This window comes from Somniosus microcephalus, chromosome 1 (assembly GCF_052327205.1).
Source record: "Somniosus microcephalus isolate GS21.2 chromosome 1, FLI_Smic_1.0, whole genome shotgun sequence".
NCBI classification, from domain to species: Eukaryota; Metazoa; Chordata; class Chondrichthyes; order Squaliformes; family Somniosidae; genus Somniosus; species Somniosus microcephalus.
In genome coordinates, this window is record NC_140987.1 from 128,859,857 (window position 1) to 128,882,547 (window position 22,691).

Sequence of the window (22,691 nt, forward strand, 5' to 3'; positions counted from 1 at the left end):
CGTCGACATCTGCCCTTGTTGACAGTAGGCTCCTGAGCTATGGAAAGTGGTCCACGCTGTCCAAGGCCTTGTCATGGATTTTGATAATTGGGGGTCAGTACTGTGTGGTGGGGGCAGGTTGGTAGAGGACCTTTGTCTTACGGATGTTTAGTGTAAGGCCCATGCTCTCGTACGCTTCGGTGAAGGTGTTGACGATGGTTTGGAGTTCGACCTCCGAGTGAGCGCAGACGCAAGCGTCATCTGCATACTGTAATTCGACGACAGAGGATGGGACGACCTGTATACTTAATGACTAAAGCCATTATGACTTCATAGGTGAAACGTTGGATGTAAAATCCAGTTAAAGCACTTTCATTCACAGTATAGCGAAGGCTCACAGAAGTCATAATTAACTGAGTTCCTGGTATCAAATCTGAATTAAACTTGCCTATTAACTTTCATTACATCAAAAGCTATCCATTGTTTGCATGTGGCCATTAGTCTCCCCACCAAAGTGCTTTATTACTTAAAGCTGCTAGAGTCTGAGGGTTTGTTCATTCAAATTCAGAACTAAGCTAGATCTTGTCTGCTCGGAGGGTAGTGATAGGTTGACATTTTTTAAAAACATTAAACATAAACATAAATTTTGGTTTGCAACATCCAAAAATTGATCTGTTGGATCAGATGTGCATCTGAAAAGACCATGTTGCCTCTCACTGTTACACAGACAAGTTACAATTTTACTATTTACATATTGGCTAACCAGTCATTTTATCCTCTTAGTTGAGTTTGGGAAATCACATTTTTTAAAATTCCTGACTGAATTTCCACCTTAAAACTACTCTTTTATATTGCATATTATTATTTTGCAGATCAACGTCAGTAAGCCAGCTCTCAGCATTTATGTTACTAAGTTTGATTCTGTTGCCTTGATGAGGGAGCCAGATTTAGTAGCATAAACATGAGGACAATTCATAGATCCTGATCTCCCAGAAACCAAATTGAAATTGAACCAATATAAAAATGACCAACATGCATTTCTGATCCAGAGTTTGAAGTTTTTAATTCACATGTGCAATCAGAATAAAATCATTGAGACTTGGTTTGTATCTTCTTGCTCTAGAATTTGTAGCTGTAGTGTAAGTGGGGCTTTTTGACCAAATGGGAAATTTTGAATTTCAGAATTGGCAACCATACAAATCAAGCATATACCATTTTAAAATATACTAAGGCCCTATGCAGACATTGCATCTAATCTGTGTGGTTGCATATTACTGGCACTGTGTGACTGTATCCAGCAGAGACTGCAAGTCAAAAGTTTGACACAATCATTACCATGTGAATATGTTAATCCATTCTAGCTGAGGAGATAAGAGTAGGAATGTTTTGTAATTGCTGTGTCGGTTGAGTGCCAGTTTTACTTTACATTTGTTGCTGAACTTTGCATGGGGAACTTCTCACTGAAATAACTACATTTTGTTTTCTTCTCTCCTCATTTTTTTTTTGCTGGCAAACTTATGGTGGTCTTGATGTGGACAGCAACAGCAACTTCAGGCTCAACATCTCTCTCATGGTCATGGACCTCCAGTGCCTCTCACCCCTCACCCTTCAGGACTCCAGCCACCATCAATCCCCTCACTTGGTAGCAGTGCAGGCCTTTTGGCTCTATCAAGTGCTTTGGGTGGACAGTCCCACCTTTCTATGAAAGATGATAAGAAGCACCATGAATCGGACCACCACAGAGGTGAGAAGCAAGGAAGGCCTGATTAGACACACTGTGAATTTCAGTCCTGTCACAGCTAGTTTTTTTTTGTAGTTTTCAAATTGATATAAGATGCAAAAAAAAATTTAACCAATTGCCCAAACAATCAGTTTTTTCTTTTAACCCAAGATTTAAATTATGAGCCTGTCATGTTCTGAAGAATTTTTCTATGGTTTTCTGTGATGTATTAGGACCCAGATTACAAATGCTACTATTTTGTTGACTGCTTATGTTAAAATGGAGCATAACTCCTTTTTAAATAGAAGTATTGTACTCATTTAAAAAACATTATCCTTCCTTAAGTGGGAACTTGAGGTGCAAGAATGATGTGTTGGGCCCCACTCTGAACTTGGTTCTTAATGTAGTGTGCCATCCCACTTTAATGCAGCAAATGTTGTAATTACATTGGGCAAGGGGATTGCAATCTACAGCATTCGTGGCAATTAATTTGTAATGTTTACTGTCTGTTGATTGATCTCAAGCTTCTTTGCTGCCGATTGTTCTTGAGCACTTGCTACGCATTAACAAATACTCAACGGCTGGACAAAGGTCCAAGTCCACATGTAAATAAGATACCCTAGCAATGAAGTGATGTAGAGTGGAAATACTTGAAGGAGACCAATCCCCTTTATCACATCATTACAACACAGCTGCTCCATTAAAATGGATTGACTTGGGAAAGACTGGGGGAAGCCTTTCGTTTACAACTTTTGAGAATCAATGCAGCAGGAATTAATGGTGTATGATTTAGATGGGAATAATACAATGTTGCTTACTCCTACGCCCTATTACTCATTGTCCTCCTTTAGTCCAATTGATATTTGCTCATGGAATGCATAGATCTTAAGCCAGTTGATTTTAACTCATCCCCTACTTTCTGCAACACTTGCTATTTGTTCAGTAGATGTATTGTTCTGACAACTAGTTGTTGCACCAACTTCATTTTTAATTGTATTGACTTGGATGAGTGGAGTAAGGAGCCAATTGCACTGGTGCATATTTGTCAGCATTAGCAACCACTCCTTTTTCTTCCCCCTCCCTGTATCCAGCTCCCTATCTTAACTATTAAATTTGCAAATTCAGAACAGGTGAGACAGAGAGGCACCTTTGCCTTAATCATAATCTTTACAAATTTTGAAGTAATTTCAGGTGTCTTAATCCAAATTTCTTGTTAGGTAATGTTTAGAACATTTGCCTTAAGTGATATGCTTATAGTTTTTGATTGGAGTTGTGCATTGCAAATGATCAGTTTCCCTCGTTTGCACCCGCCCTTGTCCCCCAAATGGCCACAGGTCCTAGTGATGGCAAGGACCAATAATAATCTTGCGATCTTTCAGACCCAACCCACTGCTAAGCCTCTTGCATGGAAGGTATGAAACGCGTGTAACATATAGGCAAGCATAATTCTCGCTAACAGCAGCAAAACAATGTGACATCATACAAATGAAGCATCTGTGTAGGATGTATGAAAGTCTTAAGTTTTGTGCACATTCTAACTGCAGGTAGAGGGATACTAGTCTGGGTCCCCTTACCTCCCTCGCCTTATGCCTGCCCTCACCCTAAAAAAAAAAGCTGTTGTGAAAGTGGAGGGACAGAATGGTGATGACATTCTAAACCTCTTAAAGATCAACTATTCATCAAAGCTAATACAGGATAAGTCCCTTGCCCATTAGCTTCTTGTCCCAAAAAGCAGCCTGCTACCAGACTGTAGTGTCCAAACGTCTACATCTTACTCAACATGATGCATAAACGTATACTCCTGTGAGTACGGTAAATCGCAGTGCATCTTTTCACCACATATCTATGCAAACTTTCCAGATCTAATAAACTATATTTTAAAAAGTGAACTTTGCAATTTGAAGTGCAATATGATTTTGTCTTTTTTTAAAAGAAAGCTTTCGCAAACAGTGACTTCAGTTATCTAATCAATGGGATTTAAAAAAATCTAGCTGAAGTAACTATCTCAAATAATGCACAATGGCTTTGTCAATAGTAATCTGTTTTGTTTGTGTTTATTAACAGATGGTTCATTAATTAATTGGGAATAGTCTTAATAGTTGAAATTCAATAGAAAATGATTTCCATCAAAACTTGATTTACAAGATGGATTCCATGATTGTAATGATGAGCAGGCACAAGTTATTTGGTTTTCTGTGATCTGGACGATGCCAGATATATGGAAATTGTTTTTAAAAATCTAGAATAAACCTCAGCCATGTATAAATCAAGTCGCATTTTTCCTATACTGACTAGATCCAAAGTAGTCAAGAGAACAGACTAAATAGGTCACTTGTAGTTTAGCTTAAGATAATCAAGATTGTTATCGCAAAGAGACACTTTCATCGTGCAAGATGTCTAACAATTTTGTCACTGTCGGCCACATATCATTCCTTGCTACATGTTTGGTCCTTTTTGTAACAAATATTCTGCACAGCCAACTACCTGAAACCCTACACTCGTAACCCCATCCTTTCTCTTTTTTTTCCTCTGCCCCCAATAAGAAATCAGAAACCACACCTACTTGAAATCTTTGTTTCCTCACAGTTAACAGCATTGTTGGATTAGGCGTTCAAAATTTGTATTTAACAGTTATGTTCTCCTAATGGTGACAGATGGAGTGATGCTAATGGTATTTTTTTGTATCATGAGAATGTTATGTATGTATTGTGTATTGAAGAGATGCTGGAAAGGTGTGGAAAAGCGCAATTCATGCACTGAGCCAAATAAAACGTTAGTTTCCTCCACTAATCTAAACTAAAATAAGCAAAGACAAACTTTGATTCTATCTCTCTCTTTACTTCCTGTTCCTCTTTTTCTCCTCCATCGAAATGTCCAGCAACTGTAAAGCATAATTCACATAGTGATCTTAGGATGGGCAGGATATACACTGTAGACTTTTCTTTTGTAAATGAAAAACTGTTTTGAGCCTAAACAGACTTGGCCTGAACTTAAGTGGGCCACACTGTGCAATTTTCTTCGCTTCACCTAACCATGTATAGTGGATTCTGCACTAGCAAGAAACAAAAAGGGAGCGGCTCATATTCTTACTGCAGTTTATTCATCTTTTTATTACTCACAGCACTTTTACTACTACTGATAACCAGAAAAGTTTTGATGGACAATGACATCACCAGAAAACCACCCATACTGTTTATCTTTTTTTGAAAAATGTGTACAGGGAGAGGAAAAAAGCTTGATGTTGCGAGGTTTTCAGCTGTAATCATGTCAAATCATTTTGCTGTTAAATTGAACAGTTTTCTCTTTTTATATAAAAAATCTTGTATTGAGAATCGATGTGCTGTGAATCCATTTAATTTAATGAATAAGAATTGCACTTGCCGAATAATTCTCTTGTTGCCATTTTAATTTAATAACCCAGCAGTAATTTATTCTGTCATTGGTTCCAAGGCCAGGGGTTGTATGCAAAGAACTGTTGTACCTATAATGTTAAAGTACAAGTGGAACTTTTAAAAGGAAAATGTATTAGGAATGTGCAATGAATTGAATGAATAAAAGCTGTTGTGAAAGCATCTGTCGACTTGCGTTCTAATTTCTTTTTCTTTGTTTCTTTTTTTGCCTTTGTATCTGAACCACCATATCTATGCATTTTGTGGTTACTGTGGAAACAGAGAGGGACCCAGGCACAGTAAGTACTTCTGAATATCCCACTTCCACTATCTTTCCATTTTTTTTAAACGACCAGCTAGTAAGGCAAAATGTTTATCAAATGGGAGCAGGTAAAAACATATAAATTATTTCATTATAACATCTGCCAATTTCTCTTTGAAATAACTAATGCAATCTCTATATAATTTAAAAATTACTAGAATCCTGTTTACTCTTGGATCTCAAGTGACACAAACTGGATGGGTATTTGCTCTCCCCTCCCCTCCATTTTATATCCCTTTCCTTCCTTAATTATACTTGATTACTGCAGTGCATCAAATAAGTTACCTGACCGATACATACCATCAGTGCTTCCAATGGTAAAAAGTTATGGGGAAGGAGAATTCACTTGATGGTGCCTCATACAAATTTTGGGTAAGCTTCCCATATCTGTACTGTTGATTTTGTACTCTTGGAGATGTATGAGTTTATACCAACTTTAATGTGCATTGGCAGCTCAATTACAAATCTGGCAAGTAAATATGTTTAGAGTTACATGAATGTCAAATTGGTGACTCGGCTCCCGTTTACAATGGCTGTCTCTTCCACCAGTTTGTGAAAGTGCTACATAAACAGTGTAATTTCAGTAACTGAAATGGCTACTGTATTTTAGTTGAGTCTGCACATAAATGGTGCTTGAGCATTTTACTTTTTTAATTGGCAGTTCATGAAGGTTTATCTTGCTGGCAAAAATAAGATAGTTAAATCTAATTTTCCACCATTTGTGTATAGTTGCAAATTCAAATGCACTTCTGTTTTCTCGTCAATTTGTTTATAGTTGGCCTTTCAGGACCTGGTTAATGAAATTGACATGAATATACAAATCAGGGACATTTTGGAATCTTGGTGATTCTATCAAACAAACTTACAATTGAGGATAAAATTTGAGGGCCATTCCATTGTCACATAAAAAGAACTTTGATGTTGCTTGTATGTCCTATTTATTTTTTGCTGAGTAACTTCCTAGCACCCATTTGATATTACATAACCACTTCAAGAAGAAACTGTAGTATGTGAGGCGGCTGATGCCGTTTATATTGTGGATAAGATTCCGCAACCCAGAGCAACTAAAGACGGCAATGTCTGCATGCAGTCGTTTGGAAGTCGCAATTTGTTGGGGCTTTCTTCCTGGCCATAGTGCTTTTCCTCTGTGACTGGGGAAGATCTGTACACGCTAAAGTGGAAAACTGCATTGTTTGTCTATACATCTATGCAGACTGACCACTCTGCCTGCAATCCAAAGTAAAATGAAGGTCTCTGAAGTGGTAATATGGATCCCTTAACGTGGTCCGGAGGTGGCAGCACAGCCTCATTTACCTGCTGCCAAAGGCAAAGCTGTAGAGGAGCCATACGTATGATCTTGCGCTATTTAGGAGGGGTAGTGCATTTAATGGTTGCTGCTTAAAATAGTTTGAGATTGGTAAATCAAAAATGACGTTTAACAGTGCAAAGATTCCACCAGACAGATATTTGCTCTTTTTTTTACATACCGTTGTATTAAAATGTCTACCTGAATTGTAGTGAAATTGTACTGGATTCACATTTAGGCCATTACATTTTGGTACCTCCTGAATTTAAATGGGAATTGTTTCACACTGATGACCTAAAACCTTCTAAGTGCTGCTCCAGTCGTGTGATTTCTCATTTGTTTCCTAATGTGAGAAATATTGACTGCTCCATGTAGTGCATGAAACCTGGTAAAGACTGCATTTTTATAGGAATTCACACAAACCCATGACCATTTGATTTCCTTTTGTGACTAAATCTCCCTTGAGCTTGAAATTTGATTTGCTGTCTTTCATTATGGCTAAAATTGCCTAGTGAATTTAATTAAATCCAAAACGATCCATCAAGCTTGAGCTGCTTGGACCTGACACAGGTTTAGGTGGCTACACTTAACAAAGCACTTGATGTCCATGTTTACCTCGAGAGAGTTTAATGAATGTACTGGTGCATCTGTCATACTTAGCTCAGGTATTCATTTATCATTTGCTCTCCCACTGTTTAGAGATCATACTGTGAAAGCAAAAAAATGAAAATGTCTGCAGTGCCTGACACAGCAGCAGTTGTGGGCAGGAGAAAGTTCAACAGCATTGTACTCTGCAGAACTTGTGGAAACATAGCCCATCAAGGGTTGGTACATTGCTTGGTTTATTTTTGAGGTAATGCTTACCGGGTGTGCATGTGTTTATTCTGCAGTAGATTTTGTATCATTTGCCAACATTATACAGTATAATACATTTTTGCAAAGGATATGCAATTATGCTGATGTTGTTGGCATATAGAAAAGTTGAAGCAAATAACCCAAACATCACCACTAAATCAAATTACAGTCAAAAGTGACAGGTTACAAGGCCCTAATCCAGGTTAAACTGAGCTGCACATCTGAACTCCAGGGAGATCAAGAAATGACTTAAAACTTCCCAAATTATGAAGAGCATTTACAAAACAATTTTTTCATTGGTGAAGAGCTCAAATATGACAAGTCAGCAGTTTATAAAGTTGAGGTTGAGAAATGTCAGGCAAAACTGCATTGCTCAAATATTAGATTGGAATCATAGTGTGTTTCTGTGGTATTTGGCCCAAATCCCTGTGTCTTCCACATGAGTGACCTAATCTAATCCCACTTCACTGCTCACTTCTTACACGCTTTAACATTTCCTTTTTTTGGGCGGCTATATAGTTCACTTTTAAAACAATTTATGGACACTGCTTCAACAAGAGTTTGAACCAAAGAATTCTACATCCTGATCACTGCAACTTTTTTTTGTAACATCCCTTTTAATTTTGTGATTATCTTAAATTGTAATATAAATTGCCAGTGAAAGCCATTGAAGTAAACTGTATAAGTGGGTTCAAGAGATAATTCTATGCTTTTTTGGGGAAAGACCAAACTGAGGGATGTGTTGAGAAAGTGGGTAGGTGCCTGTTTAAAAGGAATGGGTTTGTTGGACCAATTAACCATTTCCTCCTAGAATTTAATGTTTCACACTAGCTGCTTTTATTTCTCACCCCCAGGTTTCCATTACTCTTGATTAGAGCAATGGAAATTTATGTGCATAGTTTCAAAGCCTCATTTCTTCAACTGAACATTGCCTACTGAATGTGAAACTCCAGTCTTTCATTTTCTAGCTTTATTTATGGTCAAATTTCCTCAGTGATGATGATTCTAAGCATCTTCCTATTTCTGTTTTTTAATATTATAGACTGTAGATAATATTTGTCTTCAAAAGGCCATACAATCAAATCAACTTTATATCCAACCATTGCTGACTTGATCAACCACATTGATGCTTATGGGGATGAGGGGGTTGGCTGTGTGCCTGGCAGAAGTAGGAGATGGGTTTTGGTCGAAGTCACTGATTTTTAAACGCTGGACAAGGGTAGGTGTGAGGCTGAGGTTTTGGGTTATATAAGTCGTGGCACTGGGTGTTGGGAGGATGTGTTGATTTGCAAAAGGGAAAAAAAAATTAAAGAAATTTTAGGCCCAGGAGGGGAGTGGAGGTGCTTGCAAAGTGGCTTGTGATTTCAGTCACCTGTTGCACGGAGGATAAGGGCCCAGTACCAAGGCATCCACAGCAATGCCTATAGCTACTAAATTCACAGTTACTCTAAACTCTTGTCTCTAGGTTATTCTAGACTATACACCCAGTTTGCTGTGCGCACTTGAATTAGGCAGGTGACAGATGCACTCCTTGCGAAGCACCAAGATTTCTTCACCTTTCCCATGAGGCTACCAAGCAGCAGTAAAGTGCTGTGGTATTTGCTCAAATGGCTGGATTTCTGAAGATCCATGGCAACATAAAAGACACTTCTGTAGCCCTGTGAGCTCCCTATAAAGGATCTGTAATGTTCCACAACAGGAAGTTCTATTTATTGTATGTCCAATTATTTGTGGCCATAAGCAGTGAATCATTCAGGTTTGTGCCCAGTTTACTGGAAGCAGCCATGCTTATTTTATCCTGTGCCAGTCTGCAATACCCCTTCTCCCCCACTCAGACCGTCTAGTGGAAGGATGGCTGCTTGCGAACAAATGGTGTTCTCTTACTTTTTGACTCATGACTCCTGTTAGGATCCCAAGCACAGACATGGAGTGCTGATATAAAGATAATCATGTGAGAGCAAGAGCTCCGAAGGGAGCAGATGATTGCCGTTTTAAAGCAAAGGTTCCGCTGTCTGGGTGGCCCTGGAGGCATCCTTTAATACAGCTGAGAGTGATGCACATGGCACAACTTCGTAAGCATTGGAGCTACCCTCAGCCGAAGAACCGGAGAAGGAACATTGAGGAAGGGATGAGGAAGTGGCAGATGCAGAGGAATAGCAATGCCCAGCACTGCTGCCAGCTACATAAATATAAGGCAGCAACTTATTAAAGAATCCTTCTCTTTCCCCCCCCGCCACCCCTCCCAATGCATCAAAAGTACCTTTTCCTAGCTCATCCAGTCCTTACACCCACCATCTGAATGCCTTCAAGCAGTACAACTTCATATGTGTTGCTGTTACTTTGCTAACCATATTAAGCTCGACAGCAATAAAAAAAAAAAAAGTTTACTACTGCAGCATACTTCTTCTCTCCTGAATTGCCTAATTAACTATAGAGAAATAAAAATCAACCTCGTGGAAGGCTGCTTCGACTGAGGGCAGTTGAGGTCAGCCATCCCGCACAGTTCTGGCTGTAGACTGCAGTGTCTTGGCATTGACTGGGGCAGGCTGGCTCAGCTAGATGTCTAGCACTAATGAGGGAGTAGGCATACTGTCCTCCGTGCCGAGGACAGTATGTTCCTCTTCCATGGAGCCAATGCCACTCTCGGAGCTGTGTGTCAGCACTCCCACTGCTCTGCAAAAATGAGTGCAGGTGTGAAGTGATGGTTTGGAAGCCTCTATCCATGGTCCTCCATGCTTTGAACAGCTGAAGAGATGCTGGACCCCAGAGCCAAGATAACTGCAGTCTGAGCGGCCAGCAAAGCTATCTGAACTGCCACCAGCAGTTCAATCTTTGTGTGCTCCATTCCATTGTTCATAGAGCAGACCACTCATTCCATAGTTGACTACACGATCTCGATGCCGTGGGCAACGACCCCATATAAGTTGGAACTGGATCCTACATGTTCTCTGACGCTGCGCAAGCTCACTAGCAGGTAGGCAAGTGTGCTTAAAAGGTCCTGGTGTAAGATCAGTTCTTTAGGTATGCTGGGCCTGGGAGTCTTCATTTGTGCCTCCCAGAACATGGCTAGGATATGGGCTCTTCCTCTGGCAAGCTGCTTCCTGGGCCATCCTTTTCCCATGCCTTGCTGCTGGGTCCTTTGTGCATGGTGAATCTCCCAATGCAAACACCTATAGCTGACGCTCTAATGTACCCAGGCTGCCGGTCTCTGAACTGGTGCTTGTGAAGTTACAGTTGAGTGGCACTTCACCTTCACGAGGGTTGTCCTCCTCTTCCTCTGCTGCCCCTGGAATGTTTAGAGCTGGTGGACTTGAAAGGAAAGAGAGACAAAATGGTTAGCATTTAATGGCAAAGGTACACAGAGACCGATGAGTGGCTGCTGAAAGCAGCAGCATTTTGTCATGCATAGTGTGTGGGGGTGAGATTTAAGCAAAATGGGAAAGAGGATAAGATGGCCAAAAACCCTGCAGGACGGATCCTCCAGCCTCTTCCATGGGGCTTTGCTCCTGACATGCCCACTGCCCATGATGTCCATCACGCTGTCTTTGAATGGGGGCAGGATGTGGATGGACACTCGCCCTCCTCCTGTGCTTGCCTGCTCCTTATTGTGTGCAAGCTTGTGCTGCAAGAAAGAAGGAAGTGTGTTAGTGTTCGCCTAGTGAGAAGGTTTGAGGATGTGCATGTCGCTGGTGATTGAAACATGGCACAGGTGTAAGGAGGTGAGGGAAGTAATAGCTGAGATGGTTATCGTAAAAGCAGAAGAAGTGCTGAAGTGATTGGAGGAGAGTGGATATTGGGGGAGGGAAGAGTTGCGATTACTGGGGCAGCAGGTAGTGCAGGGCTAAGCAGAGAGTAATGAGGTAGGAGTTAGGAATCTTAACCTTAGCAAGCCTTGTCAGGTCATTAAACTTTTTTTTCTGCATTGCAGCCAGTTCCTCGGTGTGATGCTTTTGTTGCTCGCCCGCTCTGTCATCTCTGCCTACTGGTGTCAGGCAGCTTTTTCTTTTTCATTCTCTCGATATAGGTGTTGCTGGCAAGGTCGGCATTTATTGCTCATCTCTAATTTCCCTCAAGAAGGTGATGGTGGGCTTTCTTCTTGAACAGCTGCAGTCCATGTAGTGTAGGTACTCCCAGAATGCTATTTAGTAGGGAGTTTTAGGATTTTCGCCCAGCGATAATGAAGGAATGATGATTGTATGTCCAAGTCAGACTCGTGAGGGGAACCTGGACGTAATCGTGTTCCCATTGCACCTATTACTCTTGTCCTTCTAGGTGGTGGAGGTGCTCCCAAAGAAGCCTTGGTGAGTTAACATAGAAACATAGAAACATAGAGATAGGAACAGGAGTAGGCCATTCGGCCCTTCGAGCCTGCTCCGCCATTCAATGAGATCATGGCTGATCTTCGTCTGAGATCATAGCTGATCTTACCAGTTCAGTACCCCGTCCCCGCCTTTTCTCCGTAACCCTTAATCCCCTTAGCCTTCAGAAATATATCCAATTCTCTCTTGAAAATATTTATTGAATTAGCCTTCACAGCCCTCTGTGGCAGGGAATTCCACAGGCTCACCACTCTTTGAGTGAAGAAATTCTTCCTCATCTCTGTTTTAAATGATTTGCCCGCTATTTTTAGACTGTGGCCCCTGGTTCTGTGCTCCCCGGCCATTGGAAACATTCTCTCTGAATTCAGCCTGTCCAGGCCTGCCATAATTTTATACGTTTCGATGAGATCCCCTCTCAATCTTCTAAACTCCAGTGAGTACAAGCCCAAACTATTCAATCTCTCCTCGTAGGTCATTCCCGCCATTCCAGGTATCAGCCTGGTGAATCGCCGCTGCACTCTTTCCATGGCAAGAACATCCTTCCGCAGATGGGGCGACCAAAACTGTACACAATACTCCAGATGCGGTCTCACCAGCACCTTGTACAGCTGTAGTAAGGTATCCCTATTCCTATACTCGAACCCCCTTGATATGAAGGCCAACATACCATTTGCCTTCTTAATCTCCTGTTGCACCTGCATGCTCTCCTTCAGTGACTGGTGCACAAAAACACCCAGGTCCCTCTGCACTTCCCCATCTCCCAATCTATTGCCATTTAGATAATAATCCACCCTCCTGTTTTTACCCCCAAAGTGGATAACCTCGCATTTATCCACATTATAGTGCATCTGCCACGTATCCGCCCATTCCCCCAACCTGTCCAAATCGCACTGTAGCCTCCTGACATCCTCATCAGAGCCCACCCCTCCTAGTTTAGTGTCGTCAGCGAATTTGGAAATATTGCATCCAATTCCCTGATCCAGATCATTTATATATATTGTGAACAGCTGGGGTCCCAGGACAGATCCTTGCGGCACCCCGCTGGTCACTGCCTGCCACTCCGAAAACGAGCCGTTTATTCCAACTCTCTGTTTTCTATCCGCCAGCCAGTTCTCTATCCACGTTAATACTTTGCCCCCAATCCCATGAGCCTTAATTTTGCATGATAATCTTTTGTGTGGAACCTTATCGAAGGCTTTCTGGAAGTCAAGGTACACCACATCCACTGGCTCTCCCCCATCTATTTTACCAGTTACTTCCTCAAAAAATTCCAGCAGATTAGTCAAACACGATTTACCCTTTGTAAATCCATGTTGACTCTGTCCGATCCTTTCCCCATTTGTCAAGTGCTCCGCTATTTTATCCTTAATAATGGACTCTAGCATTTTGCCCACAACCGATGTAAGGCTTACTGGTCTATAATTCCCTGCTTTCTCTCTACCCCCCTTTTTAAATATTGGGGTAACATTAGCTACCCTCCAATCCACGGGTACTGTTCCCGAGTCAATGGAGTTCCGGAAGATGATCCTTAGAGCATCTGCTATCTCCAGGGCCACCTCCTTAAGTACCCTAGGATGTAGTTTATCAGGCCCCGGGGATTTGTCAGCCTTCAGTCCCCTCAACTTACCCAACACCATATCCCTAGAGATACTAATTTCTGTCAGCTCCTCCCTCTCATTAGTCCCTATGTTTGTCGATATTCCTGGGAGGTTATTTGTGTCCTCCTTTGTGAATACAGAACCAAAGTATGAGTTTAATTGGTCTGCCATTTCCTTATTCTCCATTATATATTCTCCCGAATCGGACTGCAAGGGACCGACTTGGGATTTTACCAGTCTTTTCCTCCTGATATACCGATAAAAGCTTTTGCAGTCTGCCTTTATGTTTGCTGCAAGTTTACTTTCGTATTCTATTTTCCCCTTCCTGATTAATCCCTTTGTCCTCTTTTGCTGTATCCTGTACTGCCCCCAATCTTCCGGTCTGGTGCTTTTTTTTGCCAGTTGATATGCCCTTTTTTTTGATTTTATGCTGTCCCTAATTTCCCTCGTTATCCACGGTTGAGTCACCTTTTTAGGTTTATTTTTATGCCAAACCGGTATAAACATGTTCTGGAATTCTTCCATTCTATCTTTGAATGCTTGCCATTGTCTATCCACTGTCAATCCCCCCAGAAACACCACCCAATCAATCTTACCCAATTCCCGTCTCATACCCTCGTAATTCCCTTTATTTAAGTTCTGGACCTTAGTCTCTGATTCAATTTCCTCACTCTCCATCTCGACTGAGAGCTCGATCATATTATGATCGCTCTGACCCAAGGGGCCTCGTACAAGAAGATTGCTGATAAGTCCCTTCTCATTGCACAATACCCAGTCTAAAATGGCCTGATCTCGAGTCGGCTCCTCGACATATTGGTCCAGATAACCGTCCCGAAAACATTCCAGGAATTCCTCCTCCTCAGAATTTTTACTAATTTGGGTAGTCCAATCAATATGTAAATTAAAGTCACCCATGATGACAGCTGTGCTCTTATCGCACGCTTCTCTAATTTCCCTTTTTATGCCTTCCCTCACCTCCATATTACTATTTGGAGGCCTATATATCACACCCACTAACGTTTTCCTCCCCTTGCTATTTCTCATTTCTACCCATACAGATTCCGTTTCATCCGAGTTAATATCCTTCCTTTCCATTGCATTAATCCCCTCCTTTACCAGCAATGCGACCCCACCTCCCCTACCTTTTTGCCGATCCTTCCTAAATATTGTATATCCCTGGATGTTAAGTTCCCAGCCTTGCCCACCCTGCAGCCACGTTTCTGTAATCCCAATCAAATCATACTTGTTTACCTCTATTTCCACAACTAATTCATCCACCTTGTTCCTAATGCTTCTAGCATTAAGATACAAAGCCTTCAGGCTTGCTTTTTTCACACTCTCATTATGAATTAGTTTGGCCCTTTGTGTTTCTCTCCTTTGCTTATTGCTTCTCACCTTTCTACCATCTATTTCTAACTTCATATGACTTCCCTCTTTTCCACTACATAGGTTCCCATCCCCCTGCCAAATTAGTTTAAATCCTCCCGAACCGCCCTAGAAAATATTACCCCGAGGACATCGGCTCCCTCACAGTTCAGGTGTAGACCGTCCCCTTGGTACAGGTCACTCCTCCCCAAGAACTGGTTCCAATGCCTCAAGAATTTAAATCCCTCTCCCTTGCACCACTGCTCAAGCCACGTATTTAGCTTATCTATCTTACTCTCTCTAAACTTATTAGCTCGTGGCACTGGTAGCAATCCAGAGATTACTACCTTTGAGGTCCTACTTTTCTGCAGTGCATCCTGTAGATAGTACACATTGCAGCCAGCAGCCAATGTTCCGTGTAATTTTTTTTTGTGCGCGGCCCCTTTAATTGGCTTTGTGGTCCATTCAGATTTTCGCGCATGTGCACTTTCTCCTATGTAAAAGCCAGTGAGTGGTCTGCATGGGACCTCCAGACCACCGCACGGCCGTGCAGCTTAACGGGAACATTGAGTGCAGCTACTGTATGCTGATGGTGGATGGAGTGCCGATCAAGTGGACTGCTTTGTCCTGGATAGTGTCAAACTTCTTGGGTGTTATTACAGCTGCACCCAGCCAGATATGTGGAAAGAATCCCATAACATTCCTGACTTGTACCTTGTAGGTACTGGAGCGATGTTAGGGAGTTATGAGTTGAGCCACTTGCTGCAGAATAGCCAGCCTCTGACCTGCTCTAGTAGCCACGGCATTTATGTGGCTGGTCCAGTTAAGTTTCTGGTCAATGGTGACCCTCGATGCTGATGGTGAAGGATTTGGTGATGGTAATGTAAGGGAGGTGGTTAGGCACTCTCTTGGAGATGGTTATTGCCTGTCACTTGTGTGACACGAATGTTAATTTCCACTTAACAGTCTAAACCTGGATGTTGTCCAGGTCTTGCTGTATGCGGGCATGAACTGCTTCATTATTTGAAGAATTGGAAATGGAGCTGGACACTGCAATTATCAGTGAACAACCCTACTTCTGACCTTGTGATGGAGGGAAGGTCATAGATGAAGCAGCAGAAGGTTGTTGGGCCTAGGATACTGCCCTCGAGCTTGCCCAGAGATTTTCCTCCTGCTGGGTGGAACAAGGTTTTCCATCTCCCTGCCGACCTCCTCCACTTATACCACCAAGGCAACATTCGAAAGCCGGGGGTGGGGGGAGGGAAGCCTCTTCACTGTCTGCCATTTTGAGAATCTTTAATTCTAGGTGCCTGTAGCTAAAGTGTACCTCTTTTTTAATGGTGACAGGGAAGAATGATTTCCTCCCTTTCTCCCCGCCCCCCCCCCCCCCACAAAAAAAAATGAGATCAGCTGCCACTGGAGTGTGGTCAGTGCTGGTAGCTCACCTATTCCATTCAAATGAGGCATGTGGAGCATTTTGGGGCCCACTTCGAGCATACCAACCATTTTGCGCCTGAAAACGGACCCCAGTGCCTTTAGATGGCATGATCATTTTTATACCCAAAATGGATAGTCCATTGTCATTTTAGAAAATAATGGAAATTAGCTTAAATTTTCTGCATATGTGAAAGAAATTCAGTTTGCAATGGTTTGTGACCTCTGTAGTTTTGTGCCTGTATAACAAAATGCCCATGACATTTTACAGAAGCTACTCTTAAAAACCCTCTGACAAATGTTCACAGCTTCATACTGAAATGTGGCCATGATGCGCCAGTGAAAATCCTTAGCTTGCTTTGTACTGTCCTAATTGCTCTCCTCATGTGTATAAAGATCATCTTTTAAAATTACATCCTTTTAACGCTTGAACATATTTTGTTCTTTCCCATATTATGTTTCTTTCATTAAGATGCAGTTAGCCACACATGCATAAAGCATATCATAATGAGTATGTAGGTGAATTAAAATGTCATAATTTGTACCAGGTGCAGCATAGAATTATCACATAATATTATTTGGAGCTTAATGACTATCTAATTGTTTAAATGTGCAGCGCACCAAGTTATTTATCAACACTATGAGCTTATTCGTGCATTAACCACATTATGCTTGGGTTAGGCTAGCGAGGATAAATGAGTTGTCATGGGCTTCAGGTCTGTTTTTCAGACATGCTTCCTTTATTTCTTACAGCCTGGAAAGTATTGGTCCCATGGGGATTGGTGTGGCAGCTGAGGAAACATATCTGAATAATAGGCATTATATTCGCATTAGGGAGCCTGCCATCTTGCTTGTGATGCACGATTGGGTTTTCCTTTCAAAAGATGATTTGCGTTTGCCACTTGAGGTTTTTCTTTTGAATTCTGTTGGCAAGAAAGTCAGCTTGAGGGCCCAGATTAGCCATTATGTAGGCTTCAAACCACATAGTTCACAATGACAGGAAGTAATGCTATGTTAAGCATTAAAATGCTTTTTAAGTAATAGTTGGAAAAATTATGTGTTTGGCCTGCTTGGCTAATTTAGTAATGGAAACATTGAGCTACTTTAAGGGACTGCAGTACGTAAACTTCAGGTTTAGTTTTGATTCTGTTAATGCAGCATGTATCGGTGCTTGGGGAAAAGTCGCCTGTCTGCATTACACAGCAAATCATCTTGACACATTGCTAAATAATGGAATATTATAAGTAATCTTCACCAGCTCTTTTGCGTAAATGAACTCAGTGATTCATAGTAGCTCAATGTTACTTGTTCCCGAGATTGATTTTTTTCAACATTGCAGAGGAGGATAGAAGTCTTATTTTGTTTTCCCTTTTGCCTCCATCTACCAGTCGGATGGAATGGTCTAGTTCATAGACTGTTCCAAATTCTCTGTCAGAGGCGTTTCAAGATCAGTTAAATCCCACCCTGATTTTTTTCTCCTTTTACCCGAGCTCTTGGTGAAATACTGTGCAAAAAAAGTGCTCAATATATTTGCCCACAATAGTCTAAAAAAGCCAGTGTATTGTATACACCAGCCATGACAGCCGTGGCTCAGTTGGTAGCACTCTCGCCTCTGAGTCAGAAGGTCGTGGGTTCAAGTCTCCCTCCAGAGACTTGAGCACAAAAATCTAGGCTGACACTCCAGTGCAGTGCTGAAGAATGCTGCAATGTCAGAGGTGCCGTCTTTCAGATGAGACGTTAAACTGAGGCCCCATCTGCTCTCTCAGGTGGACGTAAAAAATCCCATGGCACTATTTCGAAGAAGAGCAGGAGAGTTATCCCCGGTGTCCTGGGCAATATTTATCCCTCAATCAACATCACTGAAAACCGATCATCTGGTCATTATCACATTGTTGTTTGTGGGAATTTTCTGTGTTCAAATTGGCTGCCGAGTTTCCTACATTACAACAGTGACTTCACTTCAAAAAGTACTTTGTTGGCTGTAAAGTGCTTTGGGACATCCGATGGTCGTGAAAGGTGCTATAGAAATGCAAGTCCTTCTTTCTTTACATTTACATTTCAAAAGTAGTTCCATGATATAACCATGTTCCATTGTTGTTTAATCTTCCCTCTTTGTGATGCGGGTAAGTTTCAGCAAAAACAAAGCAAACAGATATTTGTGTATTTCCTCAACAGTTACAAATGTGATTTTTAAAGTAAATGTATGCATCTAGCTAGGATCAAAGCTGCCTGTAGCCAGAGCTAAAATTGTAGACCCAATATCATTTGCTGCAGTCGGAGGCATCGAGCAAAACTCCTTCCTCAAAGCTCCCTAACTCCTGAGGCAATTTTCATGTAAATGGAGTGTTAAATATTGAGTCAAGACTGAGATTGGAGCTTTGGTTGCCTGGTTTGGAGTGTAATGCCTTGCCATTCAGGTTCTGGGCTCACATGTGGATAGGGATAATGTATCTTACAGTACAGTATAGGTTTTAACCTTTGAAGGGCAGGACTTTGAGGCCATAATCAGTAACCTTCAAGAAAGTAATAGAAGCCAAAGAGAGAGGGAAACATAGAAGATAGGAGCAGGAGTAGGCCATTCGGCCCCTCGAGCCTGCTCCGCCATTCAATGAGATCATGGCTGATCATCCAAACTCAGTACCCTGTCCCTGCCTTCTCCCCATATCCCTTGATCCCTTTAGCCTTAAGAAATATATCTAACTCCTTCTTGAATATATTTAATGAATTGGCCTCAACTGCCTTCTGTGGTAGAGAATTCCACAGGTTCACCACTCTCTGGGTGAAGAAATTCCTCCTCATCTCTGTCCTAAATGGCTTACCCCTTATCCTTAGACTGTGACCCCTGGTTCTGGACTCCCCCGCCATCGGGAACATCCTGCATCTAGTCTGTCTAATCCTGTTAGAATTTTATAAGTTTCAATAAGGTCCCCTCTCATTCTTCTAAACTCCAGCGAGTATAAGCCCAATCGACCCAATCTCTCCTCATACGTCATTCCTGCCATCTCGGGTATTAGCCTGGTGAATCTTCGCTGCACTCCCTCCATGGCAAGAACATCCTTCCTCAAATAGGGCGACCAAAACTGCACACAATCCTCAAGGTGTGGTCTCACCAAGGCCCTGTACAACTGCAGCAAGACATCCTTGTTCCTGTACTCGAACGCTCTCGCTACGAAGGCCAACATACCAATTGTCTTCTTAACCACCTGCTGCACCTGCATACTTACCTTCAGCGACTGGTGCACAAGGACACCCAGGTCTCGTGGCACTTCCCCTTCTCCCAATCTATTGCCATTCAGATAATAATCTGCCTTCCTGCTTTTGCCACCAAAGTGGATAACCTCGCATTTATCCACATTGGGCAGATGCATGGCAGATGCAGTATAATCACCCAACCTGTCCAAATCATACTGGAGTTTCTCGGCATCCTCCTCACAGCACACACGCCCACCCAGCTTTGTGTCGTCTGCAAACTTGGAGATATTACATCTAGTTTCCTTGTCTAGATCATTAATGTATATTGTGAATAGCTGGGGTCCTAGGACCGATCCCTGCGGTACCCCACTAGTCACTGCCTGCCACTCGGAAAAAGACCCGTTTATTCCAACTCTTTGCTTCCTGTCTGCCAACCAGTTCTCTATCCAAGTCAGTACCTTGCCCCCAATCCCATGTGCCTTAACTTTACACGCTAATCTTTTATGCGGGACCTTACTGAAAGCCTTCTGCAAGGCCAAATACACCACATCCACTGGTTCTCCCTTATCTATTCTACCAGTTACATCCTCAAAAAATTCCCGTAGATTAGTCAAGCACGATTTACCTTTTGTAAATCCATGTTGACTTTGTCCAATCCTGTCACTGTTTTCCAAGTGCTCTGCCATTACATCTTTTATAATGGACTCGAGCATTTTCCCCACTACCAATGTTTTCCCGTTTTCTCTCTACCACCTTTTTTTGAATAGTGGGGTAACATTAGCTACCCTCCAATCCATGGGAACTGTTCCAGAGTTTTTAGAATTTTAGAAGATGACCAGCAATGCATCTACTACTTCTAGGGCCACTTCCTTAAGTACCCTAGGATGTAGATTATCAGGCCCTGGGGATTTATCGGCCTTCAATCCCGTCAATTTCCCTAACACCATTTCCCTACAAATACTGATTTCATTCAGTTCCTCCCTCTCATTAGACCCTATGTTCCCCGACTTCTCTGGGAGGTTATTTGTGTCCTCCTTTGTGAAGACAGAACCAAAGTATGTATTTAATTGGTCTGCCATTTCTCTGTTCCCCATTTTAAATTCCCCTGATTCTGACTGCAAGGGACCTACGCTTGACTTCACCAATCTTTTTCTCTTTATATATCTATAGAAGCTTTTACAGTCAGTTTTTATGTTCCCTGAAAGCCTACTCTCATACTCTATTTCCCCCCCCCTTAATTAATCCCTTTGTCCTCCTTTGCTGAATCCTAAACTGCTCCCAATCCTCAGGTTTGCTGCTTTTGCTGGCCAATTTATATGTCCTCTCCTTGGATCTTATGCTATCCCTAATTTCCCTTGTTAGCCACGGTTGATTCACCTTTTTTGTTTTATTTTTATACCAAACTGGGATGAACAAATTCTGTCGTTCATCCATGCGATCTTTAAATGTTTGCCATTGCCTATCCACTGTCAACCCTTTGAGTAACATTTCCCAATCAATCCTACCCAACTCACGCCTCAAGACATCCTTGTTCCTGTACTCGAACCCTCTCGCTACGAAGGCCAACATACCAATTGTCTTCGTAACCACCTGCTGCACCTGCATGCTTACCTTCAGCGACTGGTCTCGTGGCTGGGCAGAAACATGGCAAATGCACTATAATGTGGATAAATGTGAGGTTATCCACTTTGGTGGCAAAAACAGGAAGGCAGATTATTATTTGAATGGCAATAGATTGGGAGAAGGGGAACTGCAAAGAGACCTGGGTGTTCTTGTGCACCAGTCGCTGAAGGTAAGCATGCAGGTGCAGCAGGCGGTTAAGAAGGCAAATGGTATGTTGGCTTTCGTAGCAAGAGGGTTCGAGTACAGGAACAAGGATGTCTTGCAACAGTTGTACAGGACCTTGGTGAGACCACACCTTGAGTATTGTGTGCAGTTTTGGTCGCCTTACCTGAGGAAGGACGTTCTTGCCATGGAAGGAGTGCAGCGAAGATTCACCAGGCTGATACCTGGGATGGCAGGAATGACGTATGAGGTGAGATTGTGTCGATTGGGCTTATACTCACTGGAGTTTAGAAGATTGAGAGGGGATCTCATCGAAACCTATAAAATTCTGTCAGGCCTGGACAGACTAGATGCAGGAAGGATGTTTCTGATGGCCGGGGAGTCCAGAACCAGGGGTCATAGTCTAAGGATAAGGGGAAGCCATTTAGGACTGAAATGAGGAGGAAATTCTTCACCCAGAGAGTGGTGAACCTGTGGAATTCTCTGCCACAGAGGGCGGTGGAGGCCAGTTCATTAAATATATTCAAGAAAGAGTTGGATATATATCTTAAGGCTAAAGGGATCAAGGGATATGGGGAGAAGGCAGGGACAGGGTACTGAATTTGGATGATCAGCCATGATCTCATTGACTGGCAGAGCAGGCTCGAAGGGCCGAATGGCCTACTCCTGCTCCTATCTTCTATGTTTCTATACCATCGTAGTTTCCTTTATTTAAATTCAGGACCCTAGTCTCTGAGTCAACTACTTCACTGTCCATCTTAATGAAGAATTCTATCCTATTATGATCGCTCCGCCCCAAGGGGTCTCGCACAACAAGATTGCTAATTAATCCTTTCTCATTACATAATAGCCAGTCTAAGATGGCCTGATCTCTAGTTGGTTCCTCAACATATTGGTCCAGGAAACCATCCCGTATACACTCCAGGAATTCCTCCTCCACAGTATTGTTACTAATTTGGTTAGCCCAATCTGTATGTAGATTAAAGTTACCCATGATAACTGCTGTGCCCTTATTGCACGCGTCTCTAATTTCCCGTTTAATGCCATCCCCAACCTCCGCATTACTGTTTGGGGGTCTGTATACAACTCCCACTAACGTTTTCTGCCCCTTGGTACTTCTCAGCTCTACCCATACAGATTCCACATCATCAGAGCTAATATCCTTCCTTACAATTGTGTTAATCTCCTCTTTAACCAGCAATGCTACCCCACCTCCTTTTCCTTTTTGCCTGTCTTTCCTGAATATTGAATACCCCTGGATGTTGAGTTCCCAGCCTTGGCCACCCTGGAGCCATGTTTCCGTAATCCCAATCATATCATATCCGTTACATCTATTTGCGCAGCTAATTCATCCACCTTATTACGAATGCTCCTCGCATTAAGACACAAAGCCTTCAGGCTTGTTTTTTTAACACTCTTTGACCTTT

At 42.2% G+C, this 22,691-nt stretch overlaps 1 protein-coding gene across 6 annotated transcripts in view; it reads left to right on the top strand.

Annotated features, from left to right (window-relative positions):
* The window catches only part of LOC147124358 (transducin-like enhancer protein 1), a 128,463-nt gene that overhangs the window by 39,091 nt on the left and 66,681 nt on the right, over positions 1–22,691 (top strand). For all 6 annotated transcript variants that reach the window (XR_015078118.1, XM_085985553.1, XM_085985543.1 and 3 more), the window contains 2 exons: positions 1,519–1,723; positions 5,371–5,387. Coding sequence is in view for 5 of the 6 variants with exons in the window: in XM_085985553.1 (XP_085841679.1) it covers positions 1,519–1,723; positions 5,371–5,387 (222 nt within the window). In the remaining variant the exon portion in view is untranslated. The remainder of the gene's footprint in view (positions 1–1,518; positions 1,724–5,370; positions 5,388–22,691) is intronic.